This window comes from Plodia interpunctella, chromosome 30 (genome assembly GCF_027563975.2).
Source record: "Plodia interpunctella isolate USDA-ARS_2022_Savannah chromosome 30, ilPloInte3.2, whole genome shotgun sequence".
In the NCBI taxonomy this organism is placed as follows: Eukaryota; Metazoa; Arthropoda; class Insecta; order Lepidoptera; family Pyralidae; genus Plodia; species Plodia interpunctella.
This window is the reverse complement of record NC_071323.1, coordinates 3,052,656-3,074,059: the sequence shown is the minus strand read 5'-3', so window position 1 is coordinate 3,074,059 and position 21,404 is coordinate 3,052,656. Positions and strand designations below refer to the sequence as shown.

At 35.4% G+C, this 21,404-nt stretch overlaps 1 protein-coding gene across 3 annotated transcripts in view; it reads left to right on the top strand.

Annotated features, from left to right (window-relative positions):
- Nucleotides 1–21,404, top strand: part of LOC128682482 (1-phosphatidylinositol 4,5-bisphosphate phosphodiesterase epsilon-1-like) — a 157,097-nt gene that overhangs the window by 55,109 nt on the left and 80,584 nt on the right. For all 3 annotated transcript variants that reach the window (XM_053767183.2, XM_053767181.2, XM_053767182.2), the window contains exons 5-6: nucleotides 6,321–6,479; nucleotides 14,510–14,655. In XM_053767183.2, the coding sequence (XP_053623158.1) occupies nucleotides 6,321–6,479; nucleotides 14,510–14,655 (305 nt within the window). The remainder of the gene's footprint in view (nucleotides 1–6,320; nucleotides 6,480–14,509; nucleotides 14,656–21,404) is intronic.

Here is a 21,404-nt window from a genome sequence, read left to right as displayed (position 1 = left end):
GTGATCTTTATGACCAAAGCAAATAGGTCTAGTTTTCAATGTCATTATTTTGACATTTGTTATTCGTAATTATTCCAGAGTTCCTTGGACGCAACGAACCAATATTGCTGTGTGTTTGTTCGTCTTCGAAAAAAAAACTGAAAACAAGTTTATTGGTTAGACAAATTAAAAAAAAAACCCCGACTTTCAATATTCATTTCGCTACAACTTTCGAACGGCTGAACAGATTTTCACGAAACACGGCTAAGAACACTCGGGATAAAATTATCTATGAGACAAAGAAAACTAAACGGAAATCGGTTCATCCGACACGTTAAACTTATAACACCCCTCTTTTTGCATCGGGGGTTAATAATGTGATGGTGGCGTGAGTGATCAGCGCCCCCTTTACACTGTAGCCCTGGAGAGCGGGAAAAAAAATTACTTTTCTTCTCTTTCAGGAGTGTGAAATGACGCGCATCGTGATTGATCGCTCTTGAAGTTCGTACTGATTGAGAATTAATATAAATCGAATTTATCCCTGTGGCCTGGTTGGTGCCATTTTGTGCCATTTTATTTTCTGGTCTTATTTAATACCGTCTCTTTTGATTTCACATTTTATCGATGATGTGTCAAATTATCATATTGTTTGTATAATTTCGTTTAAGGCTCCGTACAAAAAAAATAAATAATGTTCGTTCGTATGTCATAACCAATTTTCTCTGAATCTGCTAGACCAAATCAGGTGAAATTTGGTAATTATATGACCTAAACACAGACATGCAGACTGAATAAATATTTTTTGAAATGACATCGATTATCGGGCTAAATTAGGAAATATATAAAATAATTCGAGAAAAAATTGATAGATGGCGCTAGTGTTTTTTTTTTCAATTCAACTAATTCCAGAAAAACTTGACAGATGGCAGTAATGAGGCATGGCTCTTATTAATAAAACACTCGATTCGAATCACTGCGATTATTTTAGACTGTGGCGCGCCCATTACGCCGGTAGAAGTCAACGGGACAAATTGATTCGCACTCTGTGGACACAAAATGGGGAAATTGTTCGTAAAGCGACTTGACCGACTTCGACGAGTGAGTGTTATGTCTTCAACATCATATTGCTAAATAATTCAGACTAATATTAAACCAAGTTTATTTGCTGGACAAATTAAAAAAAAACCCGATTTTCAATATTCATTTCGCTACAACTTTTGAACGGCTTAACCGATTTTCATGAAACATAGCTAAGAACACTCGGGATAAAATTATCTATGATGCAAAAAAGATTAAATGAAAATCGGTTCATCCGTTTGGGAGCTACGATGCCACAGACAGACACGTTAATCTTATAACGTCCCTCTTTTTGCGTCGGGGGTTAAATGAAGTGAAAAAGATCTGTTTTAATGTCTCCCTCTCTCTCTCTCTCTCTCTGTCTCGTTTTTCCGGTTTTGTTCAATTAATCGTGAAAGACCAGAGTCTGCTTTCGTAATTCTTCGTCTCCACTTCGCACGAGCGTCGGCGTCGCTAGTTGTCAGACCATTGTCACGCATATCATCCTCGACGACATCAAGCCAGCACTTCTTGGGTTTGCCTTCGGCCAGGGCCGGGCGGGAGCGGCATATAATTTTCCGGTCTACGCTAGACGTGGACGTACCGTGGCCATATTATACATAAATTTATATTTAAAAAATGGTAAGCCCTTCTGGCATAATAGGGACCAACACTGTTTGAATGAGTTTCTTTCGGCATTTCTTCTCAGCAGTGGTCGTTCTGAAATACTAGTAGTTTGTAGCTTTGGTAAACATCATTTAATTTAGATTATGACGTGAAAAAGTGCCTGTGAAGGCCTAATTTCTTAATAAATGATTTGATTTTGATTTTGATTTTGATCATATCTCTTTCGATCCTAACTAATATATTATAAATACGAAAGTAAGTTTGTTTGTTACCTCTTCACGCTCTATCTACTCAACCAAACTTCTTGAAATTTTGTTCTATCTAGTTTTAAGTAGTACTATTACTGTTAGTACAAATATACCTAACAATTCCCGAGGGAAATTCACGCGAGAAAAGCATAAAGTAGTTTAGCCAATTTGAACTCATAACGTTAAAGTATACAAAAAGCCGACAACAGAATATCAACCAAATTCATTGCAAACTCGTCGCTATTACCGCGCCATAAAGGTTCATGCGGGGTAACTTGATGTGCTGTCTATTTGATTTTTAAATATATTAGGACAAATCACACAGATTGAGCTAGCCCCAAAGTAAGTTCGAGACTTGTGTTATGGGATACTAACTCAACGATACTATATTTTATAACAAATACATATATAGATAAACATCCAAGACCCGGGCCAATCAGAAAAAGATCATTTTCCATCATGACCCGACCGGGGATCGAACCTGGGACCTCTCGGTTCAGTGGCAAGAACTTGACCACGGCGCCACCGAGGTCGTCACAAAATCATAAGCTGAGAATCGTTTTGGGTCAATTTCATTCTACATGATATATCCAATACGATTTTAACAGTGATAAGGATTGGCTCTGCAGAGAGAAAATAATTATTCGAATAGAAGTGTCCTTTGGATTCACAATTTGAGATAGTCAACGATAATTTATTATTAATTAGCCGCGCCCCGGGGCTTCGCTCCCGTGGGAATTTCGAAATAAAAAGTACCCTATGCGTTATTCCAAGTTATATTCTACCCGTGTACCAAATAAATAAATATATTAGGACAAATCACACAGATTGAGCTAGCCCCAAAGTTAAATACTTGTGTTATGGGATACTAACTCAACGATACCATATTTTATAACAAATACATATATAGATAAACATCCAAGACCCGGACCAATCAGAAAAAGATCATTTTCCATCATGACCCGACCGGGGATCGAACCCGGGACCACCCAGTTCACATCCTTACAAACTTTCGCATTTATAATACGGCTAACTGCGTAGCTAAAAAGTACCCTAAGTGTTATTGCAATTTATATTCTACCCGTGTGCCAAATTCCACAACAATCCGTCCAGTAGATATTTCGTGAAATAGTAACAAATATACATCTACACATTCTCACTAACTTTGGCATTTATAATATTAAATTCACTAGCTTTTACAAGCGACTTGGCTCGTGTTTCGTGTGTCCGCTCATAACTTAATTATTGTCCAAATGGGTTCTAGAACAAAGCTATTTCGAATTCCGTGTTTGGGTTTAAGTATGTATCATTAATGGACGGAATTTATGGATAGTCAATTGATATTTTATTACATGAATATATAGCCCTTAGGTGGGGTACATAAGGGCTATATTAATACAATAAAAACCGAAATATCAACGTTTAATCGATTGGAAGGGAGAAAATCCGGTCATATACGAGTGAACTAGTGAACAAGTTTATTTGTGTTCTAACTTGAAGCGGTGGTGGTGTAATGGCTAAGACCCGCCCGCCTGTGGATCGAAAGGTCTCAAGTTCGAATACTACTCGTGCCACACGAGTTTGTATACCAATCTGACTCATGTATTATAATAGTTGTTTAAATACACCACCTCTTGCTTCCGGTGACGGAAAACATAGTGAGGAAACAAGAGAAAACTGATTGATTATCAATTTATGTGTGAAATGGAGAAGGCAATGGCGAACCACTCCATTATTAGTGTGAAGAAAGTTGTTGCCACGTCCCTTAGCCATGAGGAAATACGACTATTAAGAGAGTGAGAGAGTACTTACAAAAAAAGCATATTTTTCTGTTTGTTACCTTTTCACGATCAATCTGCTCAACCAATCTTCTTGAAATTTTGCATACATGTAGTTTGAAGTGCGGAGAATATATATGTTACCTTTAATCCAGGTAAAATAACTGTTGCTGTGGAAAATTCACGCGGGATGTCTACAATTCTACTTGGAACAAAAATGAATTTTTTGTATATATCTTTGTAACGCGATAACTTTCGAACCGTTGGTCCTATTTTCATGAAATTTAAAATGTATATAGGATATGCCAATAGAATTTTTAAGTTCGCGGGGCAACAAAATCTGTTAAGCCATATTTGAAATATTCACAATTTGGAAAAAATAAATAAATTGTGTTCCCGTCGGCGAACAAATAGTTATTGACTTTAACAATATAATGTAACTCACATAGCTATTGGTTCATCTACTTGTATGTCCGTCCGTTCCTATAAGCTGTTAGTCACAAATCACACGAAACTAGGCGGAGTACATCCAGTCTGATCCTTTGTAATAAATTGTTACGCAAAACCGTAGGCGGGAGGTAAAGCTGACACTTGACACACCGCGAGTGTATAATTTCCAATTCACATTAAAAGCAAAATTCTTTATTAAATTTAGGACGATATACATCACTTGTTGACGTCGAAAAATTACTTAAACTAAGTCAACCGCTGAATTCACATGCAGTTTTCACCAATATATAGTGTGGTTCTTGAGGAAGGTCCAAAATTTATTATATTACAATTTTTTATATTTTTAACCGAGTGAAGTCGGATTGCTAGTTTAAAATATGACGTGAAAAAGTGTCTATAAAAATCTAACTTACAAATAAATCATCGGTTTTAGGCACGTAAAACCCTGTGCTTCGCAAGATAATTTTTGTCACCCATCTAATGACCGATCACGGTGAGAGTATCTTAATCACCACTACCAATACACACAGGCAGAGCGCGCTAACTGCGTCATTGAACTCCCCATTAGGTCCCAATCTGTCTATCGATCGGCTAAACGCTTCAGCTTGTCAAACAAGCGTCAACTTTACATACAACATGGAAATAAAGCAACTCATCATACCGAAATCCAGCAATTCAGACAATTAACGACTGTTAAACTTAATGCTAACTTACTGTTAAGTTACTGATAAGTTATTACCGAGTTCTGACTGCTCAAGAAAGTAGAAATACGTCTTTTGTTTGAGAATTTAAAATTTAAAACCGTTTATTCTGAAAATAGACCCGACTAGACACGTTTTCACGTTAAATTTTATATTATACTAGATGTTGCCCGGGGCTTCGCTCCCGCGGGAATTTTGAGATAAAATATAGCCTATAGCGATCTTGGATAATGTACCTATATAATGGTGAAAGAATTTTTGAAATCGATTCGGTAGTTTCGGAGATTACCCGCCTCAAACAAACAAACTCACAAACGCTTACCTCTTTATAATAATAGTATAGATTATAAGATCTTTTTTAGTGACATTGTGCACTTTTTGTAATGGGACACGTGAGTGAAAATTCATAACATGTCAAAAATGCACAACGTTAATATTCAAGTTTTCACTTCTGCCGGCACTCGCGGAGTGCAACACGCTTTTTGGTTTTCGTATTTAAGAACTACGATGCCTCTCCTATTCGAAATCGGTTAAAAGCTTCGGTCGAAAATAGAACTATTAAACAACGTGGCAGAGTAACACTTTAGTAAATAATTTATATTTAAATTGCCTTCTATAATCGACTTACCCTTAATAGGTATATGAATAAATTATTGGGCACGATCAAAAACACTCGCTCTCTTTTACACACTTGTTGTATTGAGATATATTCGTCTCTTTCTGTTACATATTAAGTGGTATTGTTCCGTTTCGATAGCTTCCTCGATAAGATTACGTATGAAAATATATTTGTTAACATATTAAATCGATATTAGTACGATGTGATATTGAATTATAACTTTTTTGACATAAGCTTTTACAAGTCGACCTCGGTGGCGCAGTGGTAAAGTGCTTGCCTCTGAACCGAGATCTCCCGGCTTCGATCCCCGGTCGGGTCGTGATGGAAAATGATCTTTTTCTGATTGACCCGGGTCTTAGATCTATATACGTTGTTATAAAATTTAGTACCGATAAATGCTTCAAAATTGAGTTACAAGATTCCACCCGAACATAAATACTTACATACATTGCAATTAAAAACTTGTAAACACAACAAAAAATTTTCCACTTTTACCCTACATTTGTTAATCGACGTCCTTGGAGAAAATGCTGTGGTGAAGTTTGTTGCGCCGCTTCTTCTTCACCTGCGCTTTGGAAGCCAGCAGTAGACTTTTTAAAATATTTTTATAAGCTGTTTCAGTCCCACTGCTGGGCAAAACCATCCTCAGTAGAACAGGCAGTAGATTCAGTTTAGGTATTTTTTTTCAAAGTACATTATCCCAATAATGAATAAAGAATTTTGAATTTGAACATTATATATATATATTCCGTCATCTCTCTATTGTTTGAGCGTATTTCCGGTTGCTTCCTCAGCGGGCGTCGGAGCCCAGGGTCCGCTAAAATACCAGTCTATCTATCGTAATAACGTGTTTTTGTTTCAGGTGCCCCCAATTGACTATCTAAGACAAGTTACCTTGGATCTTGGAGGTGAAGGCGTGTTGGGCGCTGTTAGCGAGCGACATATGATAAGGAGGGCGCCCCCCACTCACACGCAACAGACTAAAAGCACCGTCAGAGCTCTTATCAGAAGATTTAACGAGGTATGTACGATGTATATGAAGCGGTGGTGGGGTACCCAATGGTTAAAACGCCCGCTTGTTGATCGAAAGGTCTCATGTTCGTATCCTATTCGTGCCATGTGCTCATATGGCACGAGCAGGATACGAACAAGCTCAAAAAAATTATACCAAAATATGTCAATATGTCAAAATCGAAATCAAATCATTTATTCAGAAATTAGGCCTTCACAGGCACTTTTTCACGTCATATTCTAAATTAAATGATGTTTACCAAAGCTGCAAACTACTAGCATTTCGGAACGACCACTGCTGAGAAGAAATGCCGAAAGAAACTCATTCAAACAGTGTTGGTCCCTATTATGCCAGAAGGGCTTACCATTTTTTCAAATATAAATTTATGTCAAAAAAGTTATACCGCCATTTAATGGCAAGTCGCATACACACTAGGGAACTAAACTGTACACCAGTGTGCTGGTTTCCTCACGATGTTCTCCTTCACCGAAAACAAGTGGTGGTCGATGAAAACTACTACACATGAGTCAGATTGGTATACAAATACCAATACCTGGCGAAAACATCGTGAGGAAACCAGCACACTGGTTTACAGTTTAGTTCCCTAGTGTGTATGTGCCTTGCCATTAAATGGCGGTCAGTAGTCATGAAAGTCATGTCAGATTCCTTTAGGCGACTTAAATAAAATCTGACACCAGTGTTAGCAATAAGCAATAACGTGGCTTCGCTCCTAAGGAAAATTTGAGATAAAATATAGCCTATTGCAATCTTGGATAATGTACCTTTCTAATGGTGAAAGAATCTTTGAAATCAGTTCGGTATAGTTTCGGAGATTATCCGCCTCAAACATACAAACTCACAAACGCTTCCTCTTTATAATAATAGTATAGGAAAATGTGTATATATATTACAAACATTTAATAAGACTCTAAGCTACTATTCGGGGAGATAATAAAGAAAAATAATTATGCCGGCTCTTCAAGGGACTAAATGGAAACTGAAACATATTTTTTTTAGAATTTTATCTGTCTTTTGTTCGCGCATGACGCGAAAACTACTGGACGGAATTGGATGCGGTTTTCGCAGTTGTATAGCGGATAGTCTAACTGAGAATCTGGTATAAGTTTCATCGCGATACGTTGCTTAGACCCCGAGATATTTACAATAATAAGACATGAGCAAGTGCAAGAGAAATAACGCAGTCGAACCTGATAAATAAATACTTTTACGCAAAGAAGCGCTTTTAAATTCGTCAAATAAGTCTTTGTAAAAAAGAAAATGGTATTTTTTTCCAAGAAAAAGGGACGTGAAAATAAAGCTTCGGTATTAATATTATTATTGTAATATCGTCTCGACTTAAATCTACTTTTTGATATTACGTTTTTGACTAGCTGTGACACGCGGCTTCGTTCCTGTTTAGTTTTGGTACCTACTCGTTTCAAAAGCTGTTATAAATTGCAGAGTATATATTGTAATGTTCGGGTAGAATCTTGAAAGTCAATTTTGAAGCAGATATCTTCAACCGATTGAGCTGAATTTTTGTACACACGTTCAGTTTGTATGACAAAACATTATTATGTTATTCATAACCTAAACGCCCTCAAGATTGAGCTGGCCCCAAAGTAAGTTCGAGACTTGTGTTATGGGATACTAACTCAACGATACTATATTCTATAACATATCTAGATAAACATCCATCGTCAAGGTCAAACTGAAAAAGATCAATTCCCTCGTTGACGACTTCGGTGGCGCAGTGGTAAAGTACTTGCCACTGAACCGAGAGGTCTCGGGTTCGATCCCCGGTCGGGTCATGGTCGAAAATGATCTTTTTCTAATTGGCCCCGGTCTTGGATGTTTATCTGAATATGTATTTGTTATTCTATATTTATATACTTCTTATATATCATTTCAGTTTTCTGCATATTATTAAGTTCTATATTATAAAGTCCTATTTTGTTTATTTATTTATTTATTTATTCAGTACGTACACTAGCATTACAGATACTTAATTAATTTAATCTATGACCTTAACTAATTTAATTATAACATAAAACATACAAAGTTACCCTTGTGAATTCAGCCAATGAGCAACTAAAGAAATCCAACCGGTTGGCAACCGCGTTTAAAGCATAGGTAAAGAGTGATTTTGGAGGTCCACAGTGACTATGATAGAAGGTCCAATGTGTCCTTTTGTGTAGGTAATTTTTTTTGGGGGTCCAGTATGTAGGTACTTTGATTTTGAAAGGGAGGAATGGGGTCTAATTTTAGAGATCCAACGGGTACTTTCCCAATAAAAATCTGACAACAGCAGTTTACTTATACCGTGGTTAATTAGTATTGTACGAAGTACTTACTAAATCCATGACTTAACAAACTCATGTGGCACAAGTAGGGTAAGATAAAAGATTGCTATTCTCGTGTTTGTTTCTATTTTTATTTATTTCTTTAGGCGCATCGACAACATAAACACAAGACGATCACATTTTACATAAATTCACGTCATATTATAAACCCCGGTTGTCAGAATATGTCGCCATTACAACGAAATTCTTGTTTCCAAAAGACAGATTAATGTTTTCTTTTCAACTTTGTCACATATTTCAAATTGTATTTGTGATAAATACAATTTGAACATTAATTAATTGATACTAATAGTAACATTATTGCGGTGTGAAGCGGTGGCGGTGTAATGGTTAAGACGCCCGCCTGTGGATCGAAAGATTCCAGGTTCGAATCCTACTCGTGCCACATGAGTTTGTATACCAATCTGACTTATGTATAGAAGTTTTCATCGGCCACCACTTGCTTCCGGTGAAAGGGAAACATCTTGAGGAAACCTGCACACTGGTTGATTATTAACTTGTGTGTGAAATGGAGAAGGCAATGGCAAACCACTCCATTAATAATGCCAAGAAAGTTGTTGTGTGTGTTTCATTCCACGTAATGACCACGACCTTCAGCCATGAGGAATACGACTATGAAGAATACTATAACATTACCTAGATACTAAGTCTATTAACTATAAAAAACTACTAACATCTCGGCCTATTAATTCTCTATATAAATCTAGGCACTGGAGTATTCCTATCCAATTAGATGTGGTCCGTTGTGTGTTATCGTGTTGTCCACATAATTTTGTACTTGGGTTCTTGATTTACGATTTTTCAAACATGTTTCGCTGTCGATGGGACCTATTGATCAAAGGCAACCATCACGACTATACAATCACCGCTTTATTCAGTTATCTAAGTTTAAACGATTTAACAGTTGGTCTGGTTGTAAATTAACATCACAGAATTTGTATGAGACGCACGTGCCAGCGATTTGCCGAGCGAAGTCAAATATACGATCGATAGTTCATGAACTGCACGACTATTCTAAATATAGAAATGAGATTGTTCTAAAATGATCCTCGTAATTATTCATTATTTATTCGGAAATTAGGCCTGGCCGGGCACCACTTTACACGATATTCTAAATATGACGCGGCGGTGGACTGCAGTTTTTATAATATGTAAGGATTATTGTTATATCTACAACTAGACGTTGCCAGGGACTTCGCTCCCGTGGGAATTTTGAGTACAATATTAGCCTATAGCAATCATGGATAGTGTACCATTGTAATGGTGAAAGAATTTTTGAAACCGGTTCGGAAGTTTCGGAGATTACCCGCCTCAAACATACAAACTCACAAACGCTTACTTCTTTATCACTTGTGGCTTTGTGAGCTGTAGACCTCGCGAGCTTTGCTTTGTATATCGAAGGAACTTTTTGCCCCGTATTTTTTTTTATTGAAATATTGATATTAAAATTTTGATATTGATGTTCGTTCCGCTGATATTTTTAGTCTTCTTTCCTCCTCTGTTCTTAACAGAAGGCGTTTCATAGACCTGATCAAACGATCGAGACGATTTGACCAGAGTCAAACGATCAAAATCGAAGGGTTCCAAATCGACATCAGTAATTCTTTGAGCCCGAGAACGTGCGACCCATACGTGTGGGGGTGTCTGTTGATAGGTCTTCAAAAATAATATTGTGGTTTCTAATATATTTGTTTCTAATAGTTTGCGCGAGAGACACTTCCCTTCTCTAGCGACGTCGTGCACTTTTTGTGATGTGATTAAATCTGTCATTAAGTATTTCCATAGTCAACGTATCCTAAGTTGATTGATCTATATATTGAGTCTTCCAAACCACCCAAAGCTTCGATAAATTCATCAGTATCCCAAACCAGTAAGCGAATATAAAAATCTAATTTGAAATTTCGTGATATTCCGCAATATCGGTCCTTGAGGACTGTCATCCGTTATCCTTTGTGGGTAAATTAGATTAAACTGTGGCTTTCTGATTGAGTATTAAACCAACCAATGAGCGAGCGGTACGTCCTGTTCGATTATGTGCCAGAAAACCTACCACGAAACATACCAACATACGTAGCTCGTTACTGTATATCTTTCCAATATCGTCTACGCATCGTGTAAAACAAGTTTATTTGTTAAACAAATTAAAAAAAAAAACCACGACTTTCAATATTAATTTCGCTACAACTTTCAACGGCTGAACCGATTTTGATCGAACATATCTAAGAACTAACCTCATAAAAATTTGCTATCAAATAAGAAACCACCGCATCGAAATACCGATTTGGATGATGAGCTACAGACTGACAGACACACTTAGCAAACTTATAACTCCCGTCTTTTTGCGTCGGGGGTTAAAAAAGAGAGGACACAATGACGTGTTACGTGTTATATGGTAGCCCCCACGTTACGTTGCGTCTACGAGACACGATGCGGCTCGGTGTTTTGCATAAGTTTTGACACTGAAATACGTTGACTTATATCGAATCTCCATAATATAATTTATGCGTTTCCGTCGACGAAACATGACTTCAGCGATAAATATTTGATTGCTATTGTAAGGCCATTATATTACTAGAAACACCAGTGAAAAAAAATACTGTGATAATGACAATGCTTTCAAAGATATGACAAAAATAAAATCACACATATCTCGACTCGTCCCAACGCTCCGCACTAAATGACATATAGGAGTGACGTCACAATGTGCTAGAATGTTCGTGTAAGAATTTGTTTGTTCGTCAGCTACATTAAATATTACGTTTATGGTGATGACTTCTTGAAATAAAACATGTTATAATATTTTTGTTTTTTATTAAGTTTAAGATAAATTTATTATTTTACATTTAGCTTTTTATTTATATATATATATATTTTTTGTGTGACAATTTTCATTAATTTTATTGGAAATACAGCTTTTATTTTATTTATGCATTAAAATTTTGACATTTTAAATAATGATGTAAATTTGTCCTCCTAATTTTTAATATATGTATAAGACCTATATTTGTTAATTGACGTCCTTGGAGAAAAGGCTGCGGTGAATTGGCCCGGGTCTTGGATGTTTATCTATATATGTATTTGTTAGAAAATATAATATCGTTGGGTTAGTATCCCATAACACAAGTCTCGAACTTACTTTGGGGCTAGCTCAATCTGTGTGATCATTATTTATAATTTATTTATTTTTAAGACCTATATTTGTTAATTGACGTCCTTGGAGAAAAGGCTGCGGTGAAGTTTGTTGCGCCGCTTCTTCTTCGCCTGCGCTTTGGAAGCCGGCAGTAGACTTAGTTTAAGTAATTTTTTTGACGTCAATAAGTGATGTATATCATCCTAAATTGAATAAAGAATTTCGAATTCGAATTTTTATAATTTCATACTTTTTCAAAATGGATTTTCCAAACATCTTTAAATCTTCGTGTTTAGATCCAGCTGCATTGTTAGTCTATGAATTATCGTAATGATCCTAAATATATCTATTTTATCTAGATGAATTAAATATTTTTTACAATTTTCTAGTGTTGTCAACAACCATATTCTACGAATAAATGTGAAACTAAACGGAATTAAAAGCAATCGTATCGATAAATAGACAGTGTCTACAAGAGAAAAGTTTATATGATCTAGGGATGGGGGCGCATGTCGATAGAATTATTTTTATCGATTTGAAACGGGTCATAATTTTAGGATTTTTATTGAAATTTTATGACAGCGATTCATAATGACGTCACTATTTCGAAGTCAAAAATATTTCCTAATATTACATCGTAACTAATGAATGCGAAAGTAAGTTTGTTTCTTTGTTGCCTCTTCACGCTCTATCTACTCAACCAATCTTCTTGAAATTTTGCATACATGTAGTTTGAAGTACGGAGAAGGATATAAGGTACCTTTCATTTCGAAAAAATAACTGCTCCCGTGGGAAATGACGCGGACGAAGCCGCGGGAAAATATATAATTAATTATTTAAATATGAATTTTGATCTTTTCTAAATGTTTACATAAAAATAAAAATATTCTATCGATTCGAGATACAATAGTTTCGAGTCTTTGCCCCTTACGGGGTAGGCAGAGCCAAGGGCTTCACCGTGGAAAGGCATTTGAGAAAAGAAAAGAAAATCAGAACTCCCAATTGGCGACCTTCGTGGCCTAATCTTCATCACGCCGGACTTGTACACTGGAGGTCCCGGGTTCGATCCCCGGTCAGGTCAACATGGAAAATGACATTGAGCTGTTTATCTATGTACATATGTTATAAAATATAGTATCGTTGAGTTAGTATCCCATAACACAAGTCTCGAACTTACTTTGGGGCCAGCTCAATCTGTGTGATTTGTCCTACGAATATATTTATATATATTAATACAGATATTTAACTAATTACAATTTTCCCAAGAAAATCCCGACAAACCACTCCTATATTTTCTACCCTCTATCCCCAAGTAACAGGAGACATCGTCCAATAGTAATTACGTAGGAAGCACTTTTTAATGGAATGTATCACGTATCATAGTGACGGGACCGTGTCGATAACAACATTATCGATAATGTCTAGATAATATCGATAGTGTGATTTGCCGCTCAGTTAAGTTTATTTTCATAACATTGTGTTTATTAATGTTTAAAACATCGAAGATATGGCATATCGGATGTGGAACTCACGAAAATTAGCTAAACTATTCAGCATAAAGTTTTGCTTTTATTCATAACTAGCTTTTGCTATTTTTGGGCTTCGCCCGCGTAATTTTATTTTTCCGGGATAAAAGATACCTTATGTCCTTCTCCATGGGTACATCAAATTACATATAAATTTTAAAGAATATTGGTTAAGTAGATTGAGCTTGAAGAGGTAACACAGAAACAAATAAACAAACAAACAAACTTACTTTCGCATTTGTAGTAACTATTAGTTAGGATTGTTATAAAAATCACGGGTTAACAATTATAAAACAGTCAGTGTGAATTTTAACAGAGGGCGTGTTTGTGAAGCGGAGGTGGTGTAATGGTTAAGACCCCCGCCTGTGCATCGAAAGGTCTCAGGTTCGAATCCTACTCGTGCCACATGAGTTTGTATACCAATCTTACTCATATATAGTAGTTTTCATCGACCACCACTTGCTTCCGGTGAAGGAGAACATCGTGAAGAAACCTGCGCACTTGTTGATTATCAACTTGTGTGTGAAATGGAGAAGGCGATGGCGAACCACTCCATTAATAATGCCAAGAAAGTTGTTACGTATGCATGTAATGACCACGACCCTCAGCCATGAGGAATACGACTATGAGGAAGAAGCGTTTGTGAAAATAGCGGCATAAATTCAATCACTATAATAATAGGCCAAGAAGTTGCGAAGCGGACCCTGGGCGCCGACGTTCTGTGGCGGTGGAATAGAATAGAATAGAAATAATTTATTCCAAAGAATATGGTGATATAAATAGAGGAAGCAACCGGGATAACGCTCAGATTTATCATAAAATGGCCTCCGAAAGAAAGACCCTAGTAATATAGTATAATATAAAGAAATTGTTTCCCTGTCATTAGATAGGGAAGTGTTGATAACGAATTTGTCGATATTCTCTGAAACTGCCTTGTTTATTCTGTCGACGAAACGTTCGTAGACAGAAGCAATTGTCGGTGAACCGTTTCAGACTCACAATTTTTATATATTGTTCCAGGTATCAGCGTGGGTTACGGATTTAGTGCTGTCATCGAACACGGCAGAAGAGCGCAAAGCAACCCTCGCTTGCATCCTGAGGGTGGCCCTCACTTGTTGGAACATAGGAAACTTTAACGGAGCAATGGAAATCGTGGCGGGGCTCAAGTGAGTATAATATCTCTCTCTCTCTCTCTCTCTCTCTCTCTCTCTCTCTCTCTCTCTTAGCTAAGCGTTTCCCGGTTTCTTCCGTCCGCTTTTCTACTTTTTCGTCTCCACTTCGCACGGTCGTTGGCGAATGGTTCGCAGAGCGTTTCGACCACTGCTGCCGCGCTGTCATTTAGCTGTCAGTTAGGTCTTTTTCAGTACATTCATTAGGCCAACATTGAAGAAGCCTTCCCTCCGCAGAGAAGAAGAATAAAGAGTACTCATGTATAATTTTAGATATTCTTCAAAATGTGCCCACTTCTTGAAATTCTCTGAAAATATTATCGGGTATATGACGCGCTTCGCTGAACACCTAAATCCCATAACTATATTTTATAATATCGAAAACCTCGGTGGCGCAGTGATAAAGTGCTTACCTCTGAACCGAGAGGTCCCGGGTTCGATCCCAGGTCGGGTCATGATGGAAAATGATCTTCTTCTGATTGGGCGGGGTCTTGGATGTTTGTCTATATATGTATATGTTGTAGAATATAGTATCGTTGAGTCAGTATCCCATAACACAAGTTTCAAACTTACTTTGGGGCTAGCTCAATCTGTGTGATTGGTCCTAATATTTTTATTTATTATTATTTATTTATATTCAAAAGTAAATTGAAGCTATGAAATAAATAAATAAATATATTTACCACTGCGCCACCGAGATTGTCGAAATGTTCCATCCACTACAAAAAAATCTGTAATATTTTTAGAACAATATTTTTTCCTTATTGTCATCGAGTCTAATGTTATTTTGTGATGTTAATTTCGAGCGTGGGTGCTCTGTGGGTTGTTGCGGACATTGAAATGTTAAAAAAACGTCTATATAATATACAAAAAAAAATGTGTATAAATTAATATAATCGACATTTTGGAAGATAGATTATATATCAACAAGATTCCAAAACTCATACGCGAATTGCCATTAAATCATTTTGGAAGACAAATATATCGCTTCTTGATAAATGTTTTTACACAAAGATTTTATTGGATTGCAATGACAATAATTAACATACATGTAGATAGTAAGAGACATTTTATTTTATCTTAATTTAATCTGATGTCATTTTATAGTTTTTTAAATATGCCATTATTAATATTAGTATATTAGACAACGGCTGAATAGGCTTGTTCTAAACCATTGTGTGGATATTGTATTACCTAACCTATTTAAGCAAATAAAAAATGATTTAATTTGATTTCTGGGTGGCAAACAGCCGCACTGAATGTGTACCGATTTTTAAGGGCGAGAGAGGCGGTGTGATTACACAAAATTTGAGGACACAAAGTGGGCAACGCGCGTGTCACACCCGCAGTGGTTGCAGGCTATGGTGACCACTTACCATCAGGTGGCGTGCAATTTCCCTGCTTTGCTAGTACATAAAATAAGGGACAGGGAAAAATGTTTGTCAATTTTTAACTAACGTGAAGAAAGAAGAGTGAACGGAACATATGATAGAAGACACAGTACATTCGGCAGGGGTTTCTTTCGGCCTTCAGCTGTTTAGAGACTGTAGGCCGGCGGAAACTACTTGCCGACTGTACTTCTATTCAACGGAGGAGAAGAACTTGAAGAACGATGAAGAATATTTTAGTATTATATATATATAATTTGTTGTTTGTATTAATAGATTATCCTGATTCTAATTTTAACTAGTTAAATATTATAATTGCGTAAGTTAATTTTTGTTTTGTCTTCTTCACGCTCTATCCACTCAACTATAATAGGGAACAAACCTGTTTAAATGAGTTTCTTTCGGCATTTCTTCTCGGCAGTGGTCGTTCCGAAATGCTAGTAGTTTGTAGCTTTGGTAAATATCATTTAATTTAGAATATGACGTGAAAAAGTGCATGTGAAAGCCTAATTTCTAAATGAATGATTGGATTTTGATTTTGATTTCAACCAATCTTCTTGAAGTTTTGCACACATGAAGTTTGAAGTATGCAGAAGGGCATAGGGTTTCATCCCGCAAATAGTATTATATAGAGAGAAAAAACTTGTCTAATTTATCGCGTGTGACATAATCTTGTTAACATATTAATTATTTTCAGCCTTAGATGACTGTAAAGTAATTATAAATTTAACGTGTCCGTGGCATCGTAGCAGCCAAACGGCTGAACCGATTTTGATACAGTATTTTTTATTTGAAAGAAAAATAAATCGAGAGTGTTCTTATAATGTTTGGAAAAAGTGCGTACAGCCGTTTGGAAACTGTCAGCTCTTATCTGGCTGATGAGAGGATGCCAGCGACTTCGGAGTCGTGGGATTTTAATTTTTTTATTTATTTTCCCTAATAAAGGATTGTTTGTAAGGCGCTTTAACTATCCTATACTTACTCTGGCCATAAACACTGTTACAATTAAAAAGAAACAAAAAATTGAACATTTGAATTTGGAATCCGTTATTTTTATATGATTTTTCGTTGTCTTTTCTTATTTTGGCGCCAATCCATTGTACAATATTTTGCGACATTAAAATGGAGTGGGGTGATAAAGAGAGGTATTAACTGGCCCAAAGAAAATATGATCCACAGTCTAGCTAATAACTTTTTGTCCGAAAGCCTCGGTTGTGGGCCAGTTAATTACTTCGTAAAACACTAGGGTACAACTGGCACATCATAATTAAAAATAAACGCAAATATTTTTAGGCATTATTGAAATATTTCTAAATCCAAATCTATATTTTAAAATGAGACTCGTTTTCATTTAAAGAAAAAAAACTTTGAACATTCATACTATTATTTATTTGGGGGGGGGGGGGGGGGAAATAAAATAAAACAACAAATTAATTCTTCAGATTTAATGTAATGATAATTTATTTAGAAATTCCATAACAAAACGGAACTCTTATAGTTTCGTATAACAAGGTCAAATAAGAACTTGAAAAAAAAAAAACATTATTTATCCCAATATATGTATATTATGTCAAATCAGTTATAAATATGTCAAGTTGGGATGATTTTTTTAAATCTTTTTTCAGAGTGGGTTAGGTCGTTGGTTAGGTTTTTAAAAATTTTAGAGGTGTGAGAATACCATTTTTGGATTTAGTAAACCATTCGCAAAATATTAAAATCATTAGGCCTTTAACCAATGTTTTAAATAAAATAATATAAAAACAACAACCAATTGACGCTTCAGGTTTGATTTAAACGAATTGTTTCACAGTAATGAGTTTATACTCATTACATATACAAAAATCAAGAAACAATTTAGCCCCAACATAAAAAATAAACCGTGCAGTACGGGAACTTATCGATGACGAGATAATTTTGGGTCATTTCATAGAGAAAATCTCGAATTTGTAAAAAGTTTATAAATTTATAACAATTTGGTTATTAATGTATGTTTTATAATCAAAGAATTTACAAAATTTGATCAATTTGGAACATTGTTATTTTGTTTTTAAAGAAATGTTGTTTTGTTTCAATTATTATTCGTCAATTTGTGATTTGCTTGAATAAATGCAATGCCAGTTGGTATATCTTTTGATTGTTATGATATTTAGGCGGAAATAAATTACCTAAATCATTAATTATACTCATTAGGTACTAAGAAACAAATTGCCAGTTGTATCCTAGTGTTTAACGAAGTAATTAACTGGCCCACAACCGAGGCTTTCGGACCAGATAATCACTAGAATTTGAAAAAGTTATATTAGCTGATCCGTGGACCATATTTTCTTTGGGCCAGTTTATATATATCTCGATAAAGAGAACCGAATCGCTGTGACTAGGTATATAACGATTTCGCACGCTCAGGACGACCCTTGTCAAGCAATTTGTCATAATTTGTACTTTATTGATATGAACCGGCCATCTTTTACGTGGAAATCACTACATAATATAAAACAAAGTCGCTTGCCGCTGTCTGTCCCTATTTAGACTGTAAAAATTTATAATGCCCTACCAGACAATTTAAGGAATGATGAGAATATATTCTTCGTTTCATAATAAACTTAAACAAATATTAATGAATAAAAGTTTCTAGCCGTTGGAAGAATATTTTGACGACAAAATATTTAAACAATTGACATTTTTAAATTCAAATATAATTGGGTATGATAAATCAAATTCAAATTCAAATCATTTATTCAGAAATTAGACCTTCACAGGCACTTTTTCTCGTCAATCTTTAAATTTATAGTTATTTCTCACAAGCTACAAACTACTGGCATTTCGGAACGACCACTGCTGAGAAGAAATGCCGAAAGAAACTCATTTGAACAGTGTCGGTCCCTATCATGCCAGATCGGCTTACCATTATTGTTTCTTACAAAAAAAATTTTTTTTTCTTTTCTTTCTAATAATATATAAAAGTACATAATATATATATATATATATATATATATATATATATATATATATATATATATATATATATATATATATATATATATATATATATATATATATATATATATATGATAATTCAATTTGACAGATTAAACAAATACCCTGAGTATAATTATTATAATTATGTAGATATCAGAGATTATTAATCATCTGTAATCCGTTTGCTGTTCGTAATATTTTATTTTGTTATTGTTATTTGTAATTCATTGGCTTATAATTTGATATAGGTAATTGTATTTTAAATTGCAATGCCCGGCGGGGTTTACATTGTGCCTAGATTGTAATGATTGAGGTGACTTTTAAAAATCTAAATCTTTAAAACTTTATTAGATAGGTACCTACTGTGATTCCTGTGATAATTTATTATTTTTGTACTAGAGCGAAGCCGGGACACGCCGCTTGTTCCTCCATAATCACATACTTGCTTAAACGATCTGAAAAAGTTACCATATTCATAGCTAAAAACTGTGCACATTTTGTTTCAAACTTCGCTTAATCAACGCCCGAAAATCCGGTTTAATCCAGTTGGATCCGGTTCGTACTGGCCTAAACCGGCACGAGTTAGCGAATAAAATATTTATTCAAATAAGCGGACAGACAGTTGTTTGCGGAATATTTGATGCGCAATGATATTCATATTTAGGATCCTGTATGCATGAAAAGGAGACCGATTTTTTAATTGATGAATTTGGTACTTTTGCGCGCAAGACCCGTGCGCGGGAGACATTTGCGCGAAACACAAAAAAGTGGTTAAAGGATGTCTGTCTGAAAAAAATGTTCCATACAAACGTTCCTTCACTCGGACGTATCTATCCACTGAGATAATAAAAAGGGAGGGTTATTATGACAAGAATATTTTGAAAGTTTCAAAAACGAATTGGTTTTTTTTTTTTCGCTAGAAATAATAGAAATTAATAAAAGTGTGATTGTGTGCGAGTACCGCGTCTTAATGCAGAAATGCCAACCTATATAAAAATATATAAAGCGTGCTTTAAGCTAAAATACCTATAGTCGCTTTCACATTAAGTGCTTACTAAAAAATTTATCATAATAAGCCATTGGATACTGAAGCGACGTGGGAAATTTCAACTCTGTAGGACAACTGGAAGTAGGAGAAATCTAACTGGCAAGATTTGATTACAGACAACGGGACAGGTGAAACTGAATAAAAGTGGGCTCTACTTAGAAAGCCTCTGTTCTGATTCTTTGCTTTCTTCCTGTGAAAAGAGCGGTGTTCTTTCTCTCCGACGTAATTAGAATTATTCAAAGTAGCGAATTAAAATAGTCGACTGGTGTATAGCAGAGCACAGAGGAAAGGAGATGTGTGTACAGTTTGATTATGTAAATGACAAAAATGTTTGGCCCAAGCATGGTGCAGTATCCTCATAACATATGTAATTATGACATTATTGCGTACGTTTTGTACGTAATAATTTCATAAAAGTTTTTTATATATTATAGAATATTTTTTTGACAAATTTCAATAATTTTATTGAAAATATTATCATCTTTTATTTATTTCAATTTTGATTTTTTAAAATAATGATGTGAATTTGTCCTTTTAATTTCTAATATCTATATGTATACATTTGTTAACTGACGTCTTTGAAGTAAAGGCCGCGGTGAAGTTTGTTGCGCCGCTTCTTCTTCACCTGCGCTTTGGAAGTCGGCAGTAGACTTAGTTTAAGTAATTTTTTTGACGTCAATAAGTGATGTGTATATCATCCTATATTGAATAAAGAATTTTATTGAATAAATAACAGCACATTAAGTTACCCTGCGTGAACCTCTATGGCCTGGTAATAGCGCCGAGTTTGTAATACATTTGAATGTACAACAAGGTTAAATGGCTTGTGACATCGAACACAGACCATTTAGCCTCAACATCAAGTTAACATGCATGAACCCTAATAGCACGGTAATACCGGCGAGTTTGCAATGAATTTGGATAAGCTGTTGATGTGCTGTTGACTATACGTGATGCACTAGGCTTGCGTTATACGTTGTCACAGATGTTAACAATCTGTCTTGATTCGTTTCAAAAATATGAACGTTACTAGCATATATTTGATTAATTGACTTGAATATAAATCAAGAGTTATAATGAAATAGGTAGTTATTTTTTTCAAATATGACCGTTAATTTTCCTCTCGTTCTTTTAACACATCGCCTCGCCTCCCTGCTCTAGTGATGTCCGGCTCTGAAGGGCTTTCATTAAATATTCTTCCCGTGTACAACTAACTGCTGTATTATCTGTTTTAAAACGATTTTTATTCAGCTTTTAGCACAGATCTTGAATCAGACAGAAATCCATACTAATATTATACTAAGTCTATCTGTTTGTCTGTTCCGCTTTCACGA